The sequence below is a fragment of the Rattus norvegicus genome, chromosome 4, assembly GCF_021556685.1.
Source record: "Rattus norvegicus strain SHRSP/BbbUtx chromosome 4, alternate assembly SHRSP_T2T, whole genome shotgun sequence".
NCBI lineage: Eukaryota > Metazoa > Chordata > Mammalia > Rodentia > Muridae > Rattus > Rattus norvegicus.
Window position 1 is genome coordinate 76,944,078 of NC_141537.1, and position 25,822 is coordinate 76,969,899.

The following is a 25,822-nucleotide window of genomic DNA, read 5'->3' on the forward strand; positions in this document are numbered from 1 at the left end:
ATTGGTGCAAAGTATTCCCATAGAATTTTTAGTGGACATTTCCCAGTAGCTTTAAATTCCTTCCTTGTAACATTAAATCTACAACCTAAACTAGAAAAGCACCCCATTTAAACACCTCAGTGTGTGTCACTAAAGAAATGAAACATAAAATTATTTTCTTCTGTGCTTGGCTTTGATGCTATTTTTTAACTGACAGAATGATCCTAAATCTGAGATATTCATCAAATATTGAAGTCAAGATTAAGTTCAGCCTGCACATACAACTCTTTCATAAAATCATCCCAGGTGCCCAAAAGACACCTTTATTGCTCCCTTTTCTAGTGGTCCAAACATCTCTTTTCTGAGAAATCACAATAATTACTGAGCTGAACCACAACAAAGACCATGGAGAGAGGAAAATTTAAAAAAAAAAAAAGAGCATTACTTGGGCATTCAGAGCAAAAGTACTTAACAAACGCATCTCACAGACCTGTGGGATGTTAGCGGCAGTTTAAAAAACACCTACAGAAAGATTGGGTCAACATCTGACCTGTCTCAACTCATCAGTTTTATTTTGATCACTACACTATATCAGTATTAGCTTTGCTAATGAAAAGCAAACACAACAAGTGCAGCATTTGCAGAGAGCATCGAAGGAACATCCCATCTGCACACATATACATGACTTATTTTCCCCAAAGCTATCCAGCTTCAGACTAGATTGACCACTGATTCCAGGGGATAATTACAAGTTCAGTTCCCTTAGAGACTTTTGGGGGGGGTTATAAAGTCCCAGCATGAGAAGTGATACAATGAAATACATCAGCCATCAGCTAGATTTTTCTAGTCCTGTGGGTGGCCATGCATGGAGCAGCTCACTGCAGTGGACAAAATGCCCTGGGGCAGAGGCTGGGCTAGGGACTCACTGAACCACCAGAATGGGCAGGGAATGAGAAAAGTGTTCATCCATGCTGGAGCCGACAATAGAAGAGACAAGTTAGGCAGAAGGTGGTGGCAACTGATAGGCTCACAGCCCAGACCGGAGAGGTCCCACATGACAACAGCAGCTGGCACCCGTGTAACCCCTCTAGGTCAGGGCTTCTTCAACTGTTTTCTGCTCGGAACTCCCTTTTGCCTGAGAAACGTTTTACACAGCCCTAGGTGTGTAGGTGGATTATTTGTTACTGGTTACTGTAACAATGTCTTGGCTCCCGGTTTGAGTACTCTAGGGTGAGATCATGGCGGGCGAGCTGTGACCTAGCTGCTCACACTGAGTCCCAGTCAAGAAGCAGAGACCGAGGGATGCTTGCTTTCTGCTTTTTATTCACTTGCAGGCGCTAGCCCAGGCTGAGGCGCCACCCACATTCCAGTGAAGCTTCCCTCCTCAGTGTAGCTTTTCTGGAAGCATCTGCATCGACACACCCAAAGGAACGTGCCCATGGTGATCCTAAACCAATCAAGTTAACAATAAATCCGAACCTTCACAATAGGTCTATAATTGGCATACGAAACTTACATTTGCTAATAAAAATAATCACAGTCAAATGTATTTTTTAAACAATTTTGTTATATATTAAAGAGAAAACCAATTCATGTACTGAGAATATGGAACCCATGCATTCCAAAAATACACTAGTTTGATACTTTTGTTTTATGGAATAATGGGGAAATACTAAAAATCTCCCTTTCAACAGCAGTAGGGTTAGCTCAGCAATTAAGAACACTGACTACTCTTCAAGTGGACCTGGATTCGAGTCCCGGGATCCACATGGTAGTTTACAACCATCTGCATCTACACTTCTCAGGGATCCAAAACCCTCTCTTGATATCCATGGGCACTGCACAAAGTGGTACCAAACATACATGCAGAAATAAAACCCCACATACATAAAATAAAACTAAATTAAAATCTCAAAAAAATTTAACCTCCATTGTCAACTATTAAACAATTATTTCTATAAGTGCATAAAACTCTGAATCTGTATTTGTACAGTTAAAAACAGTGCAGTTCTTAAAACACAACTGTCTCAATTCTGAGCCGTGGTGTTTCAGGTAGTGTGTGATGGCTGGTGTTGCTTGGCTTGATGGCATACATGGTGCTAAGAGGGGAGCTGTATGTTTAGAACCAAGGTTGCTTGGCAAAACAGGCAAATCAGCCTGAAGCACCGTCTTTGCATTTGCTTTTGAGTTAAGCCTTCTGCTGTTAACACATCTTTTCTGTCTCCAGTCAGGGGAGTGGGTCATAGGTCCAGTAACCATGATGTCAGTGTTGGTAAGTTGCTCATTTACCAGCACAGCAATCCAATGGAGCCGAGACCCATTCTATAACAGAAAAACTGAGGAACAGAGAAGCTAAAGAGCTTGCTCAAAGGGACCCAACTAAGGGGCAAGCAACTGGAACATGGACAATCTCTTTAGCACCCATTCTCTTGACTCCTGCACTGTGATTCACATCCTTTCAGGCAGCAGAGGGTAGCATCTGGGAGTGGGAGAGCTTAAGCCTTCGAGGAGACCCATCAATGCCCTTCCATGGATATCTAGCTGCTTATACTGGGATCTAGGATGGCTGGAATAGGGAGAGGACACTGCTTATCTGCCTTCCTTTATATACTTAGTTATAAAGTATACATATGTAGGACTGTATTAATGTACATCACAAAATACAAACAACAGGGAAAGTTATTCGTTTAACAAAAACAAACACCAAAAATACCATAAATTCACTTGAAAGAGCACTTGCTTATCCTAAAGTTGGAAAAGAAGCTTATGGGGATATCTTGATCTAGATCCTAGTTTGCCTAGAATTATTCCCTCATTGTTACAGATTACTCCTCCATAGGAAAGTGAGTCTATGGGGAAAAAAAGAGGCAAAGAAAGACCCTTGATGTATTATGTCATCTTTAAACTATATATTAAAATGAAAACAAAAAAATGTTCTTTTTAAAAGCCTGCAGCAGTACCCCCAAGAAAAAGGTCACCCGACAGGAGAAATTCTCTCTAAAATAATTCTTTTAAATGCCAGGAACAAAGCCAAAGTGTTGATCGGTTCTTTTTTTAACATTTCTCACAGCACCTCAACAGCCAGTGTATAAAATGGGGCATCAGAGTTCAAACAATCTAAGCAGCTCCTGGTGGCACAATATGTCTCTTTAAGGACCAACACACACACACACACACACACACACACACACACACACATACACACACACACACACATACAGAATGGGGGAGGGCTGTTAAAATCACTTCATCAATCCTGGCAGCCCTGACCCCCCTGGCAGTAGCTGTTTGCTACATCTTGAATGAGAGTTAATATGGGGAAGTGGCACTGGCAGAACAGCCCAAACAAGGAGTCTTCAGAGCTCCTGCAAAGCCAGAGTCCCATAGTCATGCCTGCATAGTTCCCCATTCCCCACTACACCTAGGAAAGATTAGATTTTCAAGTTCTATTTTCATGGGTGTCCTTCGAGCTGTCCTAGATGCACAGGAAAGGCAGAAGGGTTGTTTCCAGCTGGAACCACAGAACCAGAATGCAAGTGCCCTTTTCCCAAATGAATCTCAACCTGCAAAGCTTGTAAAATGAGACTCCTAAATTCCACATGAAGGGAGCAGTAGAAGGAGCCGATAAGACGGATAGAGGTTGAGTTTCAAAGAGACTGACCCCTGAGCCTGTAGCAATCAAGACCACCTGCCTTGGAAGCCTTGGAAGTACATCACAGTCTCTCTCTGTTCTTGTTGAAGCCTCTGCTCATTTTTCCAGGTGAGAAGTTTGACAAGAGGGCATGATCCAGGAAGTAAACAATACTTCAGAGTCCATAGTGATTTCAAGTATGTGACTAGAAATTTTAAGTTCACTTTATTTTCAATATATAATCTATTTTATTGGCTGAGAATTTCACACGTGCACGTAATGCATTTTGGTAATACTCACCCAAACTCCTCCCTATAACTCCTCCCAGATCTATGCTCCACTTAAGTTTAATATCCATTAATAAGTGTCCAAAATGCTTCAAAGTGACTCTTTCTCTAGGTACTTTCCTGGGACATTTTTCTTGAGGTAGAGATGGTTAAATGAATGCCATAGCCTTTTAAAATCTTCCACCCTGAAAGTACTACCTCTATGCTCTGTGGCTGTGGGAACTGTGGCCGTAAATGTCCTCTCAAGAGGCAGTATACCATAATCGGTTTTCAAGGACACTTTGTTCCGATTCCTAGGTACTCCCTTGGTCATCTTTTCAGTATGTTTTTGTTAGGCGTCTGAACTTTCAGGAGTGTGTTACAATTCTACCTTACAACTCTACAGGTTTCTCTCTCTTTCAGGGAGGGGAGTACCAAAGTCAACCTTAAGTGTTGTTCCTCAGGAGCCATCAACTTTATTTTTTGAGGCAGGCTCTCTTCTGGGATATGGGGCTTGCTGATTTGCCTTTCACTGTGTCCCCAGTACTGAGATCACAAGTGTACTCCATGTCTTCCGTTGTTTTTGTTTTGTTTTGTTTTGTTTTGTTTTCTGTAGATGCTGGGGTCTGAACTTGGCTCCTCGGGCTTGACTGGAAGTTCTCTACCCACTTAGCTCTCTCCTTTCTAGCTGTGTCTTAATGGATAGCCAAACCTTCATAGGATAGCCATGTTCAAGATGAAGAGCATTTCAAATTCCCTCTTGCATAGGAGCCCACTGTGGACGATAATGTCACATGCAGAAAAGGCAAGTGAGTCACTTGAGAGAAGGCCACTTGTAGGTGGAACAGAAGGTCAAAGATTTGCCATACCAGAAACTTGACTGTGGCTTTGAGTGCTGGAAACTGCAAAGGTTTTCAAAGACTACTTTTTCTCATCTAAAATGCAGCTGCCCTGTGAAGATTTAGCCAGCCATGTGCATGTCATGCAGACCTTCCTGCTTCTGCCTCTGAATCCTGGAAGTGGTTTTTGATCAGTTTCCATGATCTCAAACTACAGATCAGAGAACAAACTTTCCTGCATGACAAGTGAGAGCAAACTCTCCTGCATGACAAGTATGGCATATCACTAGTAAAGGTTTCCTGAAAACCATGTGGAGGTATTCCTGTGGGGGGTGTGTGTGTGTGTGTGTGAGTGTGTGTGTGTGTGTGTGTGTGTGTGTGTGTGTGTAAATTTACATGTAAGTTCAGGAATGGGGGATATATACTCATGCTGTCTGGAAATCTCACATATCCCAGAAAATTACTTTGAGATTAATTTCATGACAGTGGAGACAGTTATAGATCTACATAGAAAGCCTTTTGTACATGTTTTTAATATCTTTTGTGGAAGAATAAATTTATTTCACCTAATGATGAATTCATTCATTCTTTTTCCATAGATGTGGTTAAAAAGAAGAATCTAAAATAGGGGGAAACCATAATAGAAGAAAAACATTAAAGTAGAATTTTTGTTGTCAGTAATTGAAGCTGTCTCCTCACTTAGAAACATTGTTTTCATTGAGGCATAAGGAATATAGGGTCCGGCTGAGACCCAACACTCTATAATATTCATTTCCCCAGATAAAGTGCACATGCATCAGACATAGAGATGACAAGAGGTCCTCACTGTGTAACGGGCTCAAAGAGCCCAGTTGTCTAGGTCATGTGCAATAATACAGAGACAGGGTAGCCCAAGGTCACTGCCTTCATTTCCCTTTCTCCTCTTTTCATATTTTACTTCTTTTTCCTCCTTCTTCTACCAAAAGGCAAAACATAATAACTTCCTTGAAAATCTCATTTCAGGAACTCTGGGTAATTCATAATACTGAACTTTTTCCACAAACATACTGATATTTTATTATATTTTTCCTTCTTTTTTTTTTTTGACAGAGTGGTCACAGTATGCAACTCTGTCTGTCCTGCAACTCACTATGTAAACCAGGATGGCCTCAAACTCATAGAGATCCACCTGCCTCCCCAGTGCTAAAGGTTAAAGGTGCGTCACTATGCCCAGCTCCATTGTATCTTGATTTTTTTTAGATGAATCTTTCCTTAATAATAGAAACACATCAAGATGTTGTTTCTAAGGAGAGAAATGGGTGCAATAGCTATAAAAAACATGTGAGTATGGGCAGATCGATCCATGACGTCAGTAGTTAGCTTTCTTTCATTCATTCAAGATGTATACATCAGGGAAGTGAGAGATGTCTCGGCTGGTTAAGAGTACTGACTTCTCTTCCTGGGAGAAGCTCCAATTTCCGGCACCTACATGCTGGCTTCTATCTCATATCTAGTCTCAGGGTACCTGGCGTGTTCTTCTGACTTCCACAGGCACTGCACACATGCACAAACATACATGAAGACAAACCTAGATAGTTAACATAAAAATAAACCTCAAGAAAGGAAGTATATTTTAAGTACCCAGTATGTATCAGGATTTTTGTGTTGGGCTTTGGAGACACAAGCTGAGTGAAATTCAGTGTTTTAACTCAAGAAGCCTCCAGCCTGTTGCAGACGTATATGTAAATCACCAATTGTAGCCTAATGTGAGAAAAGCCTTCAGCTGCATTATATTTCTGGTTTATTTCAAACAAGAATAGCCAATGCAAAACAAAGCAAGGAGAGTCAACAACAAGAAAGGAAGATCAACACTGGGATATGCAGCCTCAGTATAAGGCCAGCTCCTGTGGGCAGAGACAAGTGCTCTCAGGACTGTCTTCTTCCGCTCCTTCCTGCCTTCAGAAGTGGTGCTCGGGAAATATCACTTTTACAAAAGTATGAAAACCTGATGAGAATTCTTGTATCTATAGTGGGAAACATGCAGCTTCTTGAGTTACATGAAGTCTGCTTATAGCACAAAATATGTTTATTCAATGAACAGGTTCAGAGTATTTCTTCAGATCATGTAGCCATCAAAACTGTACATGAGTTCATTTCCCATGCAAAGGGTGAGGTTGCTACTATGGTTATCTGTGAAATTGCCAATAGAAATGAGGCATGTCCCCCAGAAATGACTGAAGGGTTTGGTGGTGGTGGTGGTGGTGGTGGTGGTGGTGGTGGTGGTGGTGGTGGTGGTGGTGGTGTTTAAAGACAGCCCAAATCAAAATGCTTAATCAATAATATCAATGAAAACAAGAGACAAAAAAGCACGATACGATAATGAGTGGGCTGGTTAGTTTATTATCAACTTTATGAGACTTAGAATCACTGTGGAAACAAATCTTTGGCATACCTAAAAGACATTGTTTAAATTTGGTTAACTGAGATGGGAAGATCTACTCCAAATACGGGTGATTCCAGTCCGTGGACCAGGGTCCAGGACTAAATACAAAGGCAGAAACAAGTTGAGTGCAGGCATGCATTGCTCCCTGCTTCCTAAGATTAAACACAGTGTCTCGAGATTTCATGTTCCTGCTGGAAAACCTTCCCACAGTGATGAGCTGTATCCTCTGATCTTCCCTTAAGATGCTTTTGTCACAGCAACAGGGTAAATACAATGGTCAACTACTCTGACAGTTCAGCTAAGGAAGAGAATGTGTTCTGGGTTAAGCATAGGGCATAGAGACAGCCCATCTGTATGTGGAACAGGCACAAATTACCTCATTAAGTAGTCCACAAATAAGTAAATAATTCCTAAAAAGCAGTAGCCTCTTAGAAAACTATGAAGTTAGCAATGCAGATGTAAAATTAGGCAGAGACCAGATTGGAACAACTTTACTGTTACAGGAAGGACTAACCTTGTTTATGTAAGTTCTGTCAAACTAGCATAAGAGAGAAAGACAGAGGAGAAAACATCTGTTAACCTGAACTTTTAATTCCTTTGGGTCTACCACTGTAAAATTATTTTAGAACATTTTCCTGAATGGACTCCTCTTTGGTGAATGATGTATGAATGGATGGTCTGGCATTGCTCTCAAGGCCACTTTGCAAAGGGAACACAACTGAAAGTGCTAAGCTATGAAAAGTCAGTGTGGACCAACAAGTTGAAGAGAACACTGTTGATATAAAAACTTTACATTTCTCTCAGCTTGACTCAGCAAATATTTATTAAATGTCTGCTGAGGCTGAAGGCTGGCTGAGATTACAAGGCAATCTTTTCCCTTCATACACTTATACCTAATAAGTCAGAGCCTTGAGTAAAGCATTTAAAGTCTATTGCCTGAGCCCTAGCAGAACCTCCATGTTGCCAGTTTATTCAAAAGACTGTGTGCACACACATATGTTTTAAATATCTATATATAATATAGATATTATACATATATATTCTGAAAGGGAACAGTATTAGCTCAAGACCAAGTTCTTAGCACAAAGGATATTTATTGACCCCAGAGGAATGAAGGAGATACAAAGATGGGAGATAGAGGATGAAGGAGAAGGGAACGAGGGAGACAGGGAATGGGCATTTGTCCCAGAGTTGGGAAAGGGACTGCCTCTGGATAGAGAAGACACAGTGTGCCTCATAGGCAAAAGGCATAGTGGTTCATAAAGGTAAAAAAGGGAAACCTTGTGTTAGGATTAGTAATTTAATTTTAATTGGGCATGTTAATTAGGTGAGCTAAAGGGGACTTTTGATTCTGGAGTTCAATACTTTGATAACTGGACCTTGATGGTCAGCCTCAGGAGAAGGAAGTGGCCCAATAAGGGAAAGGACCTTGGAGACTAGCTTTACAATGTAATCTAATGGTTTTAGCAAGGCAGCGGGGATGGGGGAAGGGCAAGACCTGCCAGAGCCATGGCTGCCATGCTCCGATGGCTAGTCTCTTCACATCCTAAAAATGGTTTTCAAAAAATATGTACACAGGCAAATATTTGCATTTGTTTATATTTAGAAATAATACAATGGTGTGTCAACCTTGATTTTTATGACTCCAACTTGTTCTTTTATTACTCAAGATTCTATATATATAATATTGAAATCAATATTATTTTAGTTCTGAAACACCTAAGTATTATGTTCTATAAATATAAATATTACATTTTAAATATTTACAACTAAGTATTTACATTATCAAATATACTGTAGGTAATAATAGAGAGAGGGAAAATTGTGATAAAATGTTAAAAGTTAAAGAATCTTAGGTCTGAGTGCATAGCTCAGTGGAAGACCGCTTGTCCAGTGTATTCCAGGCCCCAGGTTTCATCCCTAGCACCACACAAAAGAAGGCAGAGGTGAGGAAGAGAAGAGAGAGAGGTGAAATTGGAGAATCTAGATTTGGGGGGTATAGGCTTTTTTTGTCTTACTTTAAAAGCTATTTTATATTATCATTATCAATGATATCAATATGTATCATTCTAAAATGTTTAAAAAATAAGTTGCTGGAACGGTGGCTCAGTAGTTATGAGCACTTGCTGTTCTTCCAAAGGACCCACGTATTATTCCTAGCTCCCACAAGTGTAACTCCAGTTCCAGGGAGATGTACAATCCCACTGAAGGAGCCTGCACACAGATGGTGCACATAACTCATATAGGCACACACACACAATGAATAAAAATGAATAATTAAAACCCTTTTATATTTAAGCCAAGAGATTTCTTGGTGTTGATACCATTTTTCTATAACACTCTCTAAAATATTGAGTCATGTACAGTTCTCTGCAGCAGCAGTTCCCGGTCCAGACTGCACAGTGGTTGCTATGAAGACTAGTTGAAGTTGGCTGATGGTCAGCACTTCCCTAGACCAACTGCCTCAGAATTATGGGAGTGTAAATATTAATTTTAATATAAATCTAAGCTGTAAATTAATATAGTGGCTGTATTTCTTTATCCTAGCTAGTTTTCAATAACAACATAGACCAAGATTTATTTTCAAGCTTCGCCTCAATACTTGGGCAGTCAGTTGATCTATATTAATCTCCTAAACTAATCCAGCTACCTCCAAGCCAATATGCTCATGATACTTGCATTTAGGGCCTCAAATTCTCCATCTGAACTCTCATGGCTCCTTCCTCCTCCTTCCTCATGGCTCAATCTGAATCTCTCTTCCTCTCTCTCATCTCCTGACTGGCAGAAATCCTGCCCTATTCTCCCTTCAGTGCAGCCATTGGTGATCTACTTTCAATGACAAGGCAAAGAACAAATGGTAAGAATTGTTTACACAAACTTGAAAAAAGGAGATTTTTGACCTAAGCATTACAATGCCATGGATTAAAACAAGATATGAGGGCAGAGAAACCAGCATTTATTTGAATAATACATGGGTAAACTTTACACAGTGCCCAAAAATCTTGCCTACATTGGCATTCACACAAGATGCTCTGCTGTTCACTCATTGTCTGAACCTTTATCTTTCACACTCCTTCATGCTTCTTTGCAAGCTATTTCCATGCTGACAATACCCTCATCTGCCTATTTAGAGAAACCTAGTCATTTGTCAGAACTGACTGAGAAATCACTTTCTTGATGAAGCCTGGGGACATTCCCACAGCTGCCCACAGCTGGAACTGTTCTCTTCACCTGCTATTTATTCCTCCCTGCTCTGTGACCAGCTCTCACACCTTGCTGTGGGATGCGTTTGCTCACCTCCCAGCCAACCGTGAACTCCTTTAGGGAAACTCCACTTGATAGTGCTTTTATTGTCTCCATGAGCCAATGTACATACAGTACAATTTTACAAAATGGTTTCTAAACTAAACGCAGATGAGGTTAGAGCTGCTGGAATGGTGTTAGAACATGGTGCCAGGGATACAGAGGGAGGAGAGACACTACATAGGGCATCTGGAGGAAAAGAGATCTTACACTGAATCAAGGAGTAACAGAACACTATCAGAGCAGGTAGAAGATTGAAAGAAAAAAGAAGGGGGCCGTTCAAGGAACCCGTGTGGCTAAGCACACATTCAGAGTGTAGACAGATGGCATGAAACCTGAGGAGGTTCAAAGCTGGATTAAGAAGGGCATGTAGTCGTTCAGGAAATAGCGTGTAGCACAGTGCAGGCCCCCAAACTCTTCTCCATAAATACTTTAGTGAAATAATGAAATCATTACTTTTATACTTTTTACCTTACATGGTACTAGTGACAACCCTCCTCACCAATACATAAGGAGAGAAATCAGTTTTCAGTTTAGGAGTGAAGAATGTGAAAGAAGTAGGTCTCTAGAGGGTGCCCCTTAAAAGCTCATTGTAATTGTCAAGGTGAGACCAGAATAAGTAAACCAGACATACTACAGAGGGACAGCAAGGAGAGAATAGATTCTAGAGATGGTCCAGAGTGTGGGGTGACCTGGGACTTTTGCCTGTGAATGACCACTCAGGTATCATCCACCAAACTGAGAAAAGCAGAAAGGAAGGGCCTTGCAGGAATTGACAATGGCAGGAGATGGAGACCTCTGCTCTATGGCAGGAGATGATAAGCCACTATGTGGCAGGAGCTGACAAGCTCTGCTCTACCAGTTGAGGTTGAAGGTTTGAAGCAACGGAGACAAGGTGGGGATTTAGAGTAAGACAGAAGGCTGCAAGGAAGACCTCAAAGTACAACCATTTAGTGATAAGCTGAAGATAGAGCTGCTGTGTAGACTGACAAGGAAAATCCTTCTAGATAAAGTCAAAAGACAACCAAAGAGTCTCCCAGGGCAAACATGACCCTTCCCTTTGGTGCTGAGAGATTCACAGTGATCTTAGCTAAAGAGACATCACCTCAGCAAATGGAGGCAGACTAAAGCATTGCCTTGGACAGAGAGAATGCAAGACAGAGGAGATTTCTAGAATTTTCTCTTTGATGGAAATATGACTGAATCTCTGAAGAGCATTCTAAACTTTTACACAGTTCTCATTCCCAGCAAGCCCTTTTTGTGTTGACCTCATAAACCCTGAATTCTAGATGAGCTCCTATCTCTCTGTGTCCTTCCTCTTCTCCCCTCTTCTACAAAGTCTGTTTCTCCTTTCAGTGACTCCTGAGGATGCTCTAAAACTCCCTTTCTTCTCACTTGAAGCACACTTTCTCTAAGAGAATCCATTTAAGTTCCTGGTATTCAGTAGCATCTACAGTCATTCTGAGAGTTACATTTTCTAGTCTAGGCCTGTTGGATATCCCCAGCTTCCTGACTCAGAAACAAAACTCAACCTGTTCTGAGCTGAATGGAGACCAATATATTCCAATACCCACAATAGCTCATGCATTTTTTCTGTGAGTAGCTTTTTCTGTGAGTACTGGGTATTCATGGTCAGAAGATCGCACTTACCCAGAAAGTGCTTTTCCCACTGAACCATCTCTCCAGCCCAATTTTCCTTACTCTTAACCAGCACAAAAGGCTTTTCATGGTGCCTATTGTCTTAGTCAGGGTTTCTATTCCTGCACAAATATCATGATCAAGAAGCAAGTTGGGGAGGAAAGGGTTTATTCAGTTTACACTTCCACAATGCTGTTCATCACCAAAGGAAGTCAGGTCTGGAACTCAAGCAGGTCAGGAAGCAGGAGCTGATGCAGAAGCCATGGAGGGATGTTCCTTACTGGCTTGCTTCCCCTGGCTTTCGCAGGTTGATTTCTTATAGAACCCAAGACTACCAGCCCAGGGACAGCACCACCCACAATGATCTGGGTCCTCCCGCCTTGATCACCAGTTGAGAAAATGCCTTACAGCTGGATCTCATGGAGGCATTTTCTCAACTGAGGCTCCTTTCTCTGTGATAACTCCCCCTTGTGTCAAGTAGATGCACAAAACTAGCCAGTACACCCATAAAATCTTTTTATTCTGATAGTCCAAACCACTATTGTATTTTTTTCTGTCCTATGCATCCCTGTCCCCTTCTTTTAGCCCAGTCACCAAAATGCAGCCAGCTACAATGGGTCGTTGGCTTTGTGTTGTTTTTGAAAAAGTATCTTGCTGGGTAGCTCATTTTAACCCAGAACTCATATGTTGCCCAAGCTGTCCTCAAACTCACAGAAATCCTCTTGCCTTTGTCTCCCAAACACTGGGCTTTCAGGAATAAGCCACTGTACCCATTCACAATGGCCTTTTCAATGACTTGTTTCTTTTGCTTTGGACCCTCCGTGACTTCCCCTTGCTTTCAGTCTTCGGTCATAAGACCCGATCACACCTGCCTTTCTCCCTAGCCCCACTTCTACCCACCTCCCTTGCACTTTGACCGCCTTGGCCTTCTCTGCATGGATCCTCAATGCCTGCTCCTTCCTTAGGCTTTTACCATGTTCAGTGCTATCCCTGGAATGTTTCTCCTAACTCAGCCCCAGTTAAATCTCATCTGCCTTTGGTGGTTAACCGCGACTTATTTCCTACTTAATTTCATGGGTCATGAAATATACTTTCTAAATATTTAAAAAAAAGAATATATGAAAAAGACTCCATGCTAACCAGAGGCAGACATAGGTTCAAGAACTAGTAGCTTCAGGAAGAGAATGACTTAGAGCCTACAACAATCCAATGATGCCTGACAAAGGTTAGTCAGTGAGTTGTGGTCAATACAAAGGCTGAAACCCACATTGTATGATCTCTGTCTCCACCAGTTCTTCTTGTCTCTCCAATGAGGTTTGCTGGAGCAAAGTCTTTATACAGCTTGATTGCTGACTACACTGATAATAGATACCAGCAAAGCTGCAGGAGCATGACCTTGGAGATTTGAGATGCAGACTGTCTTCCTGTAGAGCACTCATTAGAGTTGTTTGGTGCTGGTGCTCTTAAATTTTTACTAAGAAGGCCCCCTGGCTCCTCCATAGCCCAGTCACAGCTCACTGATGTATTTAATGTGCTTGGTACTTGTGTCTCACAGGGAAAGCGAATCGTTCAGGTTCAACTTGAGAGATTTTTTTCTTTGGCATTTTCCCCGTTTTGTACCGATTCAGACACATAAAACTTATTATATAGAAACTGACCTGGAAGTGACCGGTCTTTTAGAGAGAATGGTAGGAAATTGGTTACAATAGATACATATCCACCCGAGGACACAGAACTAGTAGAGGCAAGCATATTAGCCTGTTCCACATACAACGTTGTTAGTCCAAAATGTTTATAAGGAATTGAGGGAAACATCAAACAAACAGAATAAAAAACATTCAGGAGGGAAATTGAGTGGCATGCTTGGGGAAATAAAGCAGATTTTTGCCAGTGTAAAGCCAGGAGAGAAACTAGTTGTGATTCAGAATAGCAGAGCCTCTGAGGGATGATGGGAAATAAGTTTAGACAGAGCTTTGATGTGCAAAGTGCCCAAAAGGAAAGAAAAGGTAAGAATCCAATGCAGAAGAACAGTGAACAGAGAGATCTGGCAGTGGAGCTCCTAGGATTCACCTAAGGCTTTAACTAGATGACTAATTACAAAGCAGATAATAAGAGTGAGAATTATGGGCAATGACCTTTAAGCCAGGAGAGGGTCTGAGGACTCTGACGCCACTGGCGAGGCCCATGCCCCCTCTGCTACAGCCCTGCATCCCAGGAGCTCTTACTAGATTTGAACAGAAGCTTTGTAGAGTTTCCAGAATCCAGGGAATTGGGGAAGAGGTTTAGAAGGGAGCTTCAGGGAGCCAGAAGGAAGAAGAGAACTTTAAAGGTGGCTGGCAGCACCAGGGGCTGAAATGAGCATGGTTTGCTTGTCGGTGACTATGTGTGTGGAAAGAAATCACATACTGGAAGGATCAGGATGCAAGGTATGGGTTTGATCCTCAGCCCCCAAAATTGGCAGGAATAAGACAAACATTTCTTGGGCTGGAAGCAGCCTGGAGTGCTGGAGACCTCTTTTCTTGACTCCTTACTTAGTGTTGTCCTATCGGCAGCTTTGAAATCAAACTAGACAGCAGTATTTATACCATGGGAATAGGCAGAAGTACTAATAGGACTTCTCCCTCCCACAGAGCCAATCATTCTACCCTGACCAGCACTCCAAAGGATGCATTAGATGAAATCCTTGTGGGCACTGTTCCCTGGAGTTCAGATGGAAAATAAGCCTTCTCATCTTATGTTGATGTTTTTCTGTTTTAATTACCAATACACAGTGGCACTCTTCAATTATCTTTTATTACACATCCTGCGCTGAGAGGCTCAGCGTTTGTGCATTCTCCCACAAACCAGCCATCACTCAATTCCTCATTCCTACAAGGAAATATTTTCAAGCTGCAAGTTACTGACTTTAAAATAAACTTTAGGAAAAGAACCCATTTGCGAATTGGGAATTTTCAGTTCTGGCCCCTGGAGGTTGTTAGAGAACGAGAGAATCTTGTCAGTCTTTGAAATATAGGTTACAAAATATCCCCTAAGTGAAAAGGCAAAGGGAATGGAATTATTAAAGTTGGAGAAAAGAAAAAATGAGAGGTAATTTAATTATGGAGGGGGAACTGCTTGGGGAGTGTAGAGCTTCCCTCACACATGTGCTGTAACCCTTGGGGATTTGGTTTATACCCCAGGGGATGAATCTCTTTATGGTATTATTCTGAGAGGAATGATCTGTGAATTTTATTTCAAAAATTTGAAAAGTTCTTTTCCTGCATCAGGTATAATTTACATAAGATCTGTGTTGAAGACCAGGAAACAAGGTCTTAACCAGCACCATTACCATCCAGAATCATGCTAAGACAGTGCAGTCCATTCAAATTTTGAGAAATGTGACACAAATCAAAAACTATCATTCATAGTACATAGTAGAATACTTATATCTAAATTTGACCACTTTTCTATTAAAAGAAATCATTAAAATATAAAAACTGGAAACATGGCTAAAGAGATTACTCATTATGTGAAGCTCTTACCATCTAAGCCTATTTACCTGAGTTCAGATCCTCAGAACTCATGCAAAAGCTGAATACAGAAGGACATGTGCCCCTTTCCTCCCAGTGCAGGCAGCCCTAGTAGGACACAGGCAGAGGAAAGGAAATTAACTAAAGCTCACAGCCAACCAGCCTAGCACATGCAACTGTGAACAAAAACTTGTCTCAAACAAGGTCAAAGCATGGACAGACAACAAGCACTGACTTATGTAAGACTACCTTAGCATGCACGTACCCATCCAGGGGTGGAGAGAGAAAGGATGAAGAGAGAGAGAGAGAGAGAGAGAGAGAGAGAGAGAGAGAGAGAGAGACCAAGATTTCTAAATCAATAGAATTTAATGAAGGAATTGGTGTTATTTGAGCATTATTAAATTAGGATTCTTTTACATGTTTGTTCAGATGGGATGGAGATGTTACTTAAGAGATAATAATGTATCCCGATTTGGCATTTTCTTAAACCAATCTGAAACAATGAAATGACAGCAGTAAATCTGCTACTTGGAACCTTAAATGATTTACATGGCTCTGGGGCCTCAGTCTAACAGTTGGTTTATGATGTGGTTTCAGGATAACACATTTAAGCCTGGTTTGTTCCTTCCTCCAAAGCTGACATGAATCCATAAAGCTTTTAAATGATGACTCTAAAATATACAAAAGAATTCTCTGAGGCATGTCTTCAGATTGTTTATGTAAGGTTTTTAGATTTCTGACTTTCCCTTCATGATCTGCTGTGGGATGCTGTCTCCAGGTTAGCTGAGAAAAGAATAACATCATCCAGGCAGGGACCACTCAGCTACCTGCTCCATCCAGTTCCCTTCTGACTCATCTTCTACTCCAAGGACCTTAGGTACTGTGTGCACATTACATGGGAGCCTATTGTAAGTGCTGATTGCCTAGACCCACTGAGTCAGAACCTCTGAGTTTGATTCTGGACCCCAGACTGGAGAACCAGCATTTTAACAGGTTCTAATGAAGGTGATCAGAGAAATGTCAGGGGCCTAGCACTGTTCACTGCTGACCTCCAGTCCTAACTCAAGGATGCTCAGAAGAGCCTGGCGCCCAGATGCTCAAGTTTTTCCAAGTGGATTGCTGCATATGTAAGTTAAGGGTAATAGTGGCTTTCCGTGTATGACTGGCCTCTGCTGCCCAAACCCGCCCTCCCAGGCCGGCAACCTTGAATTGCAAAAACCCTGGCATGTTTGTCTTTAGCTGCATATCCATCTCTCCAGCCCACCTGCCTGAAACCTATGGCTTTTGTCCTGAATCCTATCCTTCCTCATTGCCCTCTTCTCTCCCACAGACCAGAGCCCATTCTCAATGAATGCCTCCCGTTCTCTGACAAAGCTCTCTATTGCAAAGAGAACCTCTCGGGGTGTTTGTTCCAAGCAGCATGTTCCATTTTCTCCTGTTTTGTTTAACATGATTCCAGAGGCCCGTCCTAGGAGCGTCTATCTGTTACAGAGATTCTGGGCTGCGTAAGTGGATATCTCTAGTCCTTTGGAGTCAAGCTTCAGTGCATTTTCCCACAGCAAGCCTTCCTTGGCCATAGACATAAAGCAGTTGTCACTGTTCCAGGGACCCTGTATACATAATTCTGGAACCCAGCCTGGAACCACACACATTCTACTTGTCCATTTATCCAAATCCTCCTCAGGATCAGGATCTCAGTGTCCAACATCACCCGTGCTGTATACAGTCAGTGCTCAATAGGTGTCTGCTATGACAATGAAATACTAATCTGAGCGCTAAGATGAGGTCCCTACCTCATATCTTCCATACGCATTGTCATTCTCACCATATTGTGCTGAGAATGGAAGTGTCTTCACCCGAACATAAGACACTGTCATGCAGGAAGGTCCCCAAGAACAGGGACCATATTTACTCATCTTTACATCCCTGTAAGCATGTAGCAGTCGGCATGGATAAAATACATCTTTAATCCTGGGTCTCTGAATAAGGATACTTTTGGCATTTTAACCAAAGCAATCCTTATCTGTAAGTCGTCCTCCTACATTGCTATCCTTTGATGTCTACTAGATGTCATCAGTATCCCTCCCATCACCTTGACAATGCTATGCATTCTTGCATACACATACATTTGTGAATGTCCTTGTGGCAAAAATTCAAGGAAAAAAATAGTGCTTCCTGTGGTGAGAATCTAGAGTCCACTGGGCTTTTCATCACAGCTGAGTGAGAATTACTGAGCTCTGTAGCAGTGCCCGACATGGGCTGACACTAAACTGTGTGTGGCATTTGTGCAATGGTCAGAGGTCAGCTACCCATAACAGACAGTAGTAGGCAGTCCTGAAACTACAGTGAGCTCATTTTTACTAAACGCTGGTATTTCCAGGCACCAGGCACACATACATAGCTGTTTAATCCTCACAGCCAACACCAGGACACAGTTCACAAAGAAGAAAACAGACATTCAAGCCAGGGACCCAAATCAATCCATTTGACAAGACTGAAAGTCCTTCCGGGGTATCTGACTCCACTCGTCTATAATAACTTCTTCAGAAATAATAAATGCCAAATCTACAGAGCTGGGACTGGCAAGATGGCTCAGCAGCAAAGTGTTTGCCGACAAGCATGAAGGCCTGAGTTCTGTCTGGAGACCCACATGATAGAATAAGAAAACCGATTCCAGGGTTGGGGATTTGGCTCAGTGGTAGAGCACTTGCCTAGCAAGCGCAAGGCCCTGGGTTCAGTCCCCAGCTCCGAAAAAAGAAAAAAAAAAGAAAACTGATTCCCATAAGTTGTCCTCTGATCTCCATATAGGTACTACGGCATATAAGATTTACACACACACACACACACACACACACACACACAATAAATAAATAAATAAATAAATAAATAAATAAATAAATAAATAAATAAATAAATAAATAAAACTAAGGTGTGTGTTGATACAGGCTTGTAATCCTAGGACATGGGAAGCTAAAGCAGGAAGACAGCAAGTTTGAGAGCAGCCTGTCTCAGAAAACAAAAATAATAATTGTAACCGTTCAGGCTTTCCTATGTCTGTCCCAGCCCCCAAATAATGACAAGGAGGATTACTTATATTTACAATGCTTTTGGCCTTAAGTTAAGCTCATTCCCAGCTAGCTTGTAGCTCAAATATCCTGTTTAAAGTAATCTAAGTTCTGCTACATGGCTGGTTACCTCTCCTCAGTTTCATACATCAGATTTCCCTTGCAACTCTGTGATGAATCTCCCTGCATCACTCTTTCCAAGGGTTCCTCTTTCTCTGCCACATGTGCCACCTTCTATTCTACCTTTTGCTATAGGCCATAGGCTTTTTCTTTTAACCAATCAGGATGTGCCTTAGACAGGCAAGGAAGGACAGAAACACATCTTCATACAATGCATATAAACATTATCTCTAGAAACAACTTTTTAAAAACTTGTCATATCCTATTAATTGCAGCATGGAGTAGTGTGTTATAGAATATATTCTTCGTGGCATTAATTTAGTTGGGTGTCAAGTGCTGCAAGAATAATGGGGGTGCATTGACAATGAGGTTTGAGAAATACTTCAGAGAAGAGGTATAAAGATAGCTAGAAACAGTGGCCGTGAAGTAAGGTAGCTCAGCCTTCAGGTGACTTCCAGTGATTTCAAGATGGTGGTTAGCAGAGAGTAGGGAATCCACAGAGGACTTCCTTGCCAGGAAGTGGTTACAAAGCTCAGATTAGGCTGTAGGAAAGGGCTGGCTCATAGAGAGCCAGGAATCTTTCTAATAATTTCTTAGTAATTAGGATGGTAATGCGGGTAGGTACTGTGCATTGAGTACTAATTACTCTCAACTTCCAAGATGAAATACTGTGGCCTGTAGAGACTGGTTAAGAAGTTCCAGTGAGGCAGGTCAGGAGCCACAGAGCTGAATTTGGAACCAGGTCTCTCTAATGCCCTATCTTGTGATTTGAAACCCTCAAAACTTCTCAAGTGTTAGAGCTTGTCAAAGGCTTTGCTGTTTGGATATCCAAATCAAATCCAGTCTCAAGGAGTATTACCCTATGGGCTTCTTAAATTAAGTTTGTGTTATAATACTGCCTTTCTTTTCAGTAGTCTCTTCAGTCAGAAAGCCAGTGAGTATTGTATAGTATTTATTTTTCTAATATGATCTTTGTTACGTCCCTTTAATTCCTTGTTGTGTTTTGTTTCTAGGCAAGGTCTTGCTATAGAACTCAGGCTGGCCTTGAATAGGAACTCTTCCAGCCTCAGCCTCCTGAGTGCTGGGATTAGAGGCATGCACGTCCCATACTAAGTTTTTATTGCTATTTTTGTTTTAATCTTACAGGTTTCCTTGTTGTGCCACAGGCTTTATTTTCAATAGCGTATTTGTATTGATGACAACAGTTCACCCAAATTCCAAGCCTAGCTATCATAGGCTTCAGACCTTTCTCATCATTTTTCAAATTTGTCCTTTCTTCTCGACAGATGTTGGTGCCTTTTTTGAAGAGGGCATGTGGCTGCGCTATAACTTCCAGGCCCTGACAGTCACTGCCAGAGACACAGGCAGCAGGGCTGAGAATTCTGCAGACCAGCAGCAGCACTTGGCTCCAGACCTGGCCCAGGAGCAGATCCACTTCAGCTTCAGCACTACCAAGGCACCCTGCATCCTCCTCTATGTCAGCTCCCTCACCACTGACTTCCTAGCTGTGCTGGTCAAGCCCACAGGTAAGAGCAAGCATACCTAGCCGTCTACCTTCAAACAGTAGTCAGACAGAAGATGCAAGTCAGAATTGTTCTTGGTTGGTGACTTATTCACCATGGGATGCTGAATGTACCTGACTCCTTTGAACCTCATTTTTATCCAGAATCAGAACAGCTTGTCAATTGAGTGCTTACCCCCAACAAGTTGATGGAACAATTTCAGGCTCTTTTCATATTTAGGTGACCATGAGATGCTTTCATCTGTATAATGATTCTTCTTATTCCTGTCAAACAAATACCTTTTCTATTGTACAAAGTAAAGGCATACCCTGAAGTAATGAAAATAACTTTTAATTAATTTATTAATTAAAATTTTTAATTAATAATAACAGATTAATCAATGAATTATCCTGGTTTGTGATAGTGTATCAATAGATTTCAATAAAAATGTTGGAACTCTCTTCCAAAGGCCAGAGACATGAATACAAACAAGTGTAATAAAATGGCAAGCAGAAAAATCAAGTAATACACTTATTAATAAATGCTTCAGTAGTGTGTAATTAATGACAGAGAAATGTTCCTTTTCTGTGTTTCTACCTAATATTGTCTCCCTTTCCTCATGATTAAAGCATTTGGCATTTTCATTTTAAAAAAAATGTTGGGACTCTCAATAAAAGTAGAAAATCAGAAATATTTCCATCTCTAAAGCCTTCCTGAATTTATACTCACAAATACATCCATAGAAAAACAATTACTGGGAACATGGGGGGAGATTGTTTTCACTTGTGAGTCCTTGGAAGTCTAGTCAGTCTTGAAGTACATAAACCTCTTTTTTAGACCAGGATTTGAGGAGTGTTAAATTCAGGTACACTTATGTGAAGGTCAGAAGACATCCACAGGCGTCAGTCTCCACCTTGCCTCTTCTTTGAGAGAGTATCTCTTTATTGTTCACCACTACATAAGACTGGTTATCCCTGAGATTCTCAGGATTCTCCTGTCTCTGCAGACATAAGCTACTGCATCTGACTTTACATAGGTTCTGGGAATCAAAGCTAGAGTCCTCACACTTGTATAGCTAGTGCTCTACCCACTGAGCCATCTTTCCAGTCATTTGAAGGCATCAATTTTTTTTCTTTTTTTTCCCCCATCTTTATTAAATTGGGTATTTCTTAGTTACATTTCAATTGTTATTCCCTTTCCCAGTTTCCAGACCAACATCCCCCTAGCCTCTCCCCCTCCCCTTCTCTATGGGTGTTCCCCACCCATCCTTATCCCATTACCACCCTCCCCCAAGAATTCTGTTCACTGGGAGTCCAGCCTTGGCAGGAACAAGGGCCTCCCCTTCCACTGGTGCCCTTACTAGGCTATTCATTGCTACCTGTGAGCTTGGAGCTCAGGGTCAGTCCATGTATAGTCTTTGGGTAGTGGCTTAGTCCCTAGAAGCTCTGGTTGGTTGGCATTGTTGTTCATATGGGGTCTCAAGCCCCTTCAAGTTCTTTCAGTCCTTTCTCTGATTCCTTCAACAAGGGTTCCCGTACTCAGTTCAGTGGTTTGCTGCTGGCATTCACCTATGTATTTGCCATATTCTGGCTGTGTCTCTCAGGAGAGATCTACATCCATTTCCTGTCAGCCTGCACTTCTTTGCTTCATCCATCTTATCTAGTTTGGTGGCTGTATATGTATGGGCCACGTGTGGGGCAGACTCTGACTGGGCGTTCCTTCAGTCTCTGTTCTAAACTTTGCCTCCCTATCCCCTACTAAGTGTATTCTTGTTCCCCTTTTACAGGAGTGAAGCATCCGCATTTTGGTCATCCTTCTTGAGTTTCATGTGTTCTGTGCATCTAGGGTAATTTGAGCATTTTGGCTAATATCCACTTATCAATGAGTGCATACCTTGTGTGTTTTTCTGTGATTGGGTTACCTCACTCAGAATGATATTTTCCAGTTCTATCCATTTGCCTATGAATTCATAAAGTCAATAGCTCAGTAGTATTCCATTGTGTAGATGTACCACATTTTCTGTATCCATTCCTCTGTTGAAGGGCATCTGGGTTCTTTCCAGCTTCTGGCTATTATAAATAAGGCTGCTATGAACATAGTGGAGCGTATGGCTTTGTTGTATGTTGGAGCATCTTTTGGGTATATGCCCAAGAGAGGTATAGCTGGGTCCTCAGGTAGTGCAATGTCCAATTTTCTGAGGAACCTCCAAACTGATTTTCAGAATGGTTGTAGCAGTCTGCAATCCCACCAACAATGGAGGAGTGTTCCTCTTTCTCCACATCCTCACCAGCATCTGCTGTCACCGGAGTTTTTGATCTTAGCCATTCTGACTGGTGTGAGGTAGAATCTCAGGGTTGTTTTGATTTGCATTTCCCTTATGACTAAAGATGTTGAACATTTCTTTAGGTGCTTCTCAGCCATTTGACTTTGAATTCTTTGTTTTAGCTCTGAACCCCATTTTTTAAAAGATTTATTTATTTATTGTATGTACAGCATTCTGCCTGCATATGTGACTGCAGGCCAGAAGAGGGCACCAGATCTCATTACAGATGGTTGTGAGCTACCATGTGGTTGCTGGGAATTGAACTCATGACCTCTGGAAGGGCAGTCAGTGCTCTTAACCGCTGAGCCATCTCTCCAGCCCCTGAACCCCATTTTTAATAGGGTTATTTGTCTCCCTGCAGTCTAACTTTGTGAGTTCTTTGTATATTTTGGATATAAGCCCTCTATCAGTTGTAGGATGGGTAAAGATCTTTTCACAATCTGTTGGTTGCCGTTTTGTCCTAATGACAGTGTCCTTTGCCTTACAGAAGCTTTGTAGCTTTATGAGATCCCATTTGTCGATTCTTGATCTTAGAGCATAAGCCATTGGTGTTTTGTTCAGGAAATTTTCTCCAGTGCCTATGTGTTCAAGATTCTTCCTCATTTTTTCTTCTATTAGTTTGAGTGTATCTGGATTGATGTGGAGGTCCTTGATCCGCTTGGACTTAAGCTTTGTACAGGGTGATTAAGAATGGATCAATCTGCAATCTTCTACATGCTGGCCACCAGTTGAACCAGCACCATTTGCTGAAAATGCTATCTTTTTTCCATTGGATGGTTTTGGCTCCTTTGTCAAAAATCAAGTGCCCGTAGGTGTGTATGGGTTCATTTCTGGGTCTTCAATTCTATTCCACTGGTCTATCTGCCTGTCTCTGTACCAATACCATACAGTTTTTATCACTATTGCTCTGTAATACTGCTTGAGTTCAGGGATAGTGATTCCCCTGAAGTCCTTTTATTGTTGATGATAGCTTTAGCTATCCTGGGTTTTTTGTTATTCCAGATGAATTTGCAAATTGTTCTGTCTAACTCTATGAAGAATTGGATTGGAATTTCGGTGGGGATTGCACTGAATCTGTAGATCGCTTTTGGTAAAATGGCCATTTTTACCATATTAATCCTGCCAATCCATGAGCATGGGAGATCTTTCCATCTTCTGAGATCTTCTTCAATTCTGAGATCTTCTTCAATTTCTTTCTTCAGAGGCTTGAAGTTCTTTTTTTTTTAATTTATTTAATACTTAATAATAATTCTTTGGTTTCTGGGCAAACATCCCCCTCCCCCCCTCCCTTACCTCCCAACCTCCCCCCATTGCCGCCCTCCCCCCAACAGTCTAGTTCACTGGGGGTTCAGTCTTAGCAGGACCCAGGGCTTCCCCTTTCACTGGTGCTCTTACTAGGATATTCATTGCTACCTATGAGGTCAGAGTCCAGGGTCAGTCCATGTATAGTCTTTAGGTAGTGGCTTAGTCCCTGGAAGCTCTGGTTGCTTGGCATTGTTCTTATCATACAGATCTTTCACTTGCTTGGTTAAAGTCACACTGAGGTATTTTGTATTATTTGGGACTATTATGAAGGGTGTTGTTTCCCTAATTTCTTTCTCAGTTTGTTTCTCTTTTGTGTAGAGGAAGGCTACTGATTTATTTGAGTTAATTTTATACCCAGCCACTTTGCTGAAGGTGTTTATCAGGTTTAGTAGTTCTCTGGTGGAACTTTTGGGGTCACTTAAATATACAATCATATCATCTGCAAATAGTGATATTTTCACTTCTTCCTTTCCAATCTGTATCCCTTTGATCTCCTTTCGCTGTCTGATTGCTCTGGCTAGGAATTCGAGAACTATATTGAATAAGTAGGGAGAGAGTGGGCAGTGAAGGCATCATTTTATATCCTTTATTAAATTTATTATTTGATAGTTTTATGTACAGATAGTATATTCTAAGTATCAGCACCCTCACCCTCTCTTATCCCCCCTCACCCTTTTTGACCACCCCACTTCATTCCTACATTCCCTATTCCCTTTCCTACATTCATGTCTTTTTTGTTTTTTAATTAATTAATTAATTAATTAATTAATTTACATCAAATGCTGCCCCCTCCCTGTCCCTCCTCCCACCCCTCATCTCTTTCTTCACTGACTGGATGGGGCACCCATGGATATGCCCCAACCTTGGCACATCAAGTCTCTTCCAGGGTAGGTACATTCTCTCTCACTGAGACCAGACAAGGCAGCCCTGATGGGAAACGGATATCACAGACAGGCTACAGCTTTAAGGAGAGCCTCCATGCCAGTTGTTGGGAGGCCCAAGTAGAGACTGATCTGCATGTCTGCTACATATGTGCTGGGAGCCTCATTCAAGCTCCTGTGTGTTCTTTGGTTGGTGGCTCAGTCTCTGAGAGGTCCTGCAGGTCTAGGTTAGTTGATTCTATTAGTCATTCTGTGGTGTTCTTATCCCCATCAGGGCCTTCAGTCCTTCCCCCAACTCTTCCATAAGAGTCTCCAGCCTCCATCCAGTGTTTGGTTGTGGGTATCTAGGTCTGTTTCAGTCAGCTGCTGGGTAGAGCCTCTCAGAGCACAGTTATCTAAGCTCCTGTCTGTAAGCATAACAGAGCATCATTAATAATGTCAGGGATTGTTTGCCCATGGGGTGGGTTTAAAATTGGTCCAGTTATTGGTTGGCCATTCCTTCACTCTCTGCTCCGTCTTTGTCCCTGCATTTCTTTTAGACAAAACAAATTTTGGATCAAAAGTTTTGTGGGTGGGTTGGTATCCTTATCCCTCCACTGGGGGTCCTGCCTGGGTATAGCAGGTGGCCTCCTCAGGTTCCATGTCCCCACTGGTAGGCGTCTTGACTAAGGTCACCCACATTGACTTCTGGGAACCTCCACCATCTCAGTTCTCTGGGTCTTCCTAAAGATTCCCCCTAGCCCACCTACCCCCAGCAGCTGCAAAATGGAAATTCATTCTCCTGGCCCTCTGGGTCTTTCTCCTGTCTCTCCACACATCTGATCCCTCCCCCTTTGCCCTCTCCCTCCCCCTCCCACCCTCTTTCCTCCCTCTCTCTGCCTTCTATTACTATTTTGTTCACCCTTCTAAGTATGATTCAAGCAAACTTGCTTGGGCCTTCCTTCTTGTTTAGCCTCTTTGGGTCTGTGTGGTATGTCATGGGTATTCTATACTTTTTGGCTAAAACCACTTATCATTGAGTATATAATAGGCATATCCT

At 41.8% G+C, this 25,822-nt stretch overlaps 1 protein-coding gene across 2 annotated transcripts in view; it reads left to right on the plus strand.

Moving 5' to 3' along the window:
* Nucleotides 1-25,822, plus strand: part of Cntnap2 (contactin associated protein 2) — a 2,247,664-nt gene that overhangs the window by 2,036,508 nt on the left and 185,334 nt on the right. For both annotated transcript variants that reach the window (NM_001427648.1, XM_087658677.1), the window contains 1 exon segment: nt 20,059-20,298. In NM_001427648.1, coding sequence (NP_001414577.1) covers nt 20,059-20,298 — 240 coding nt within the window.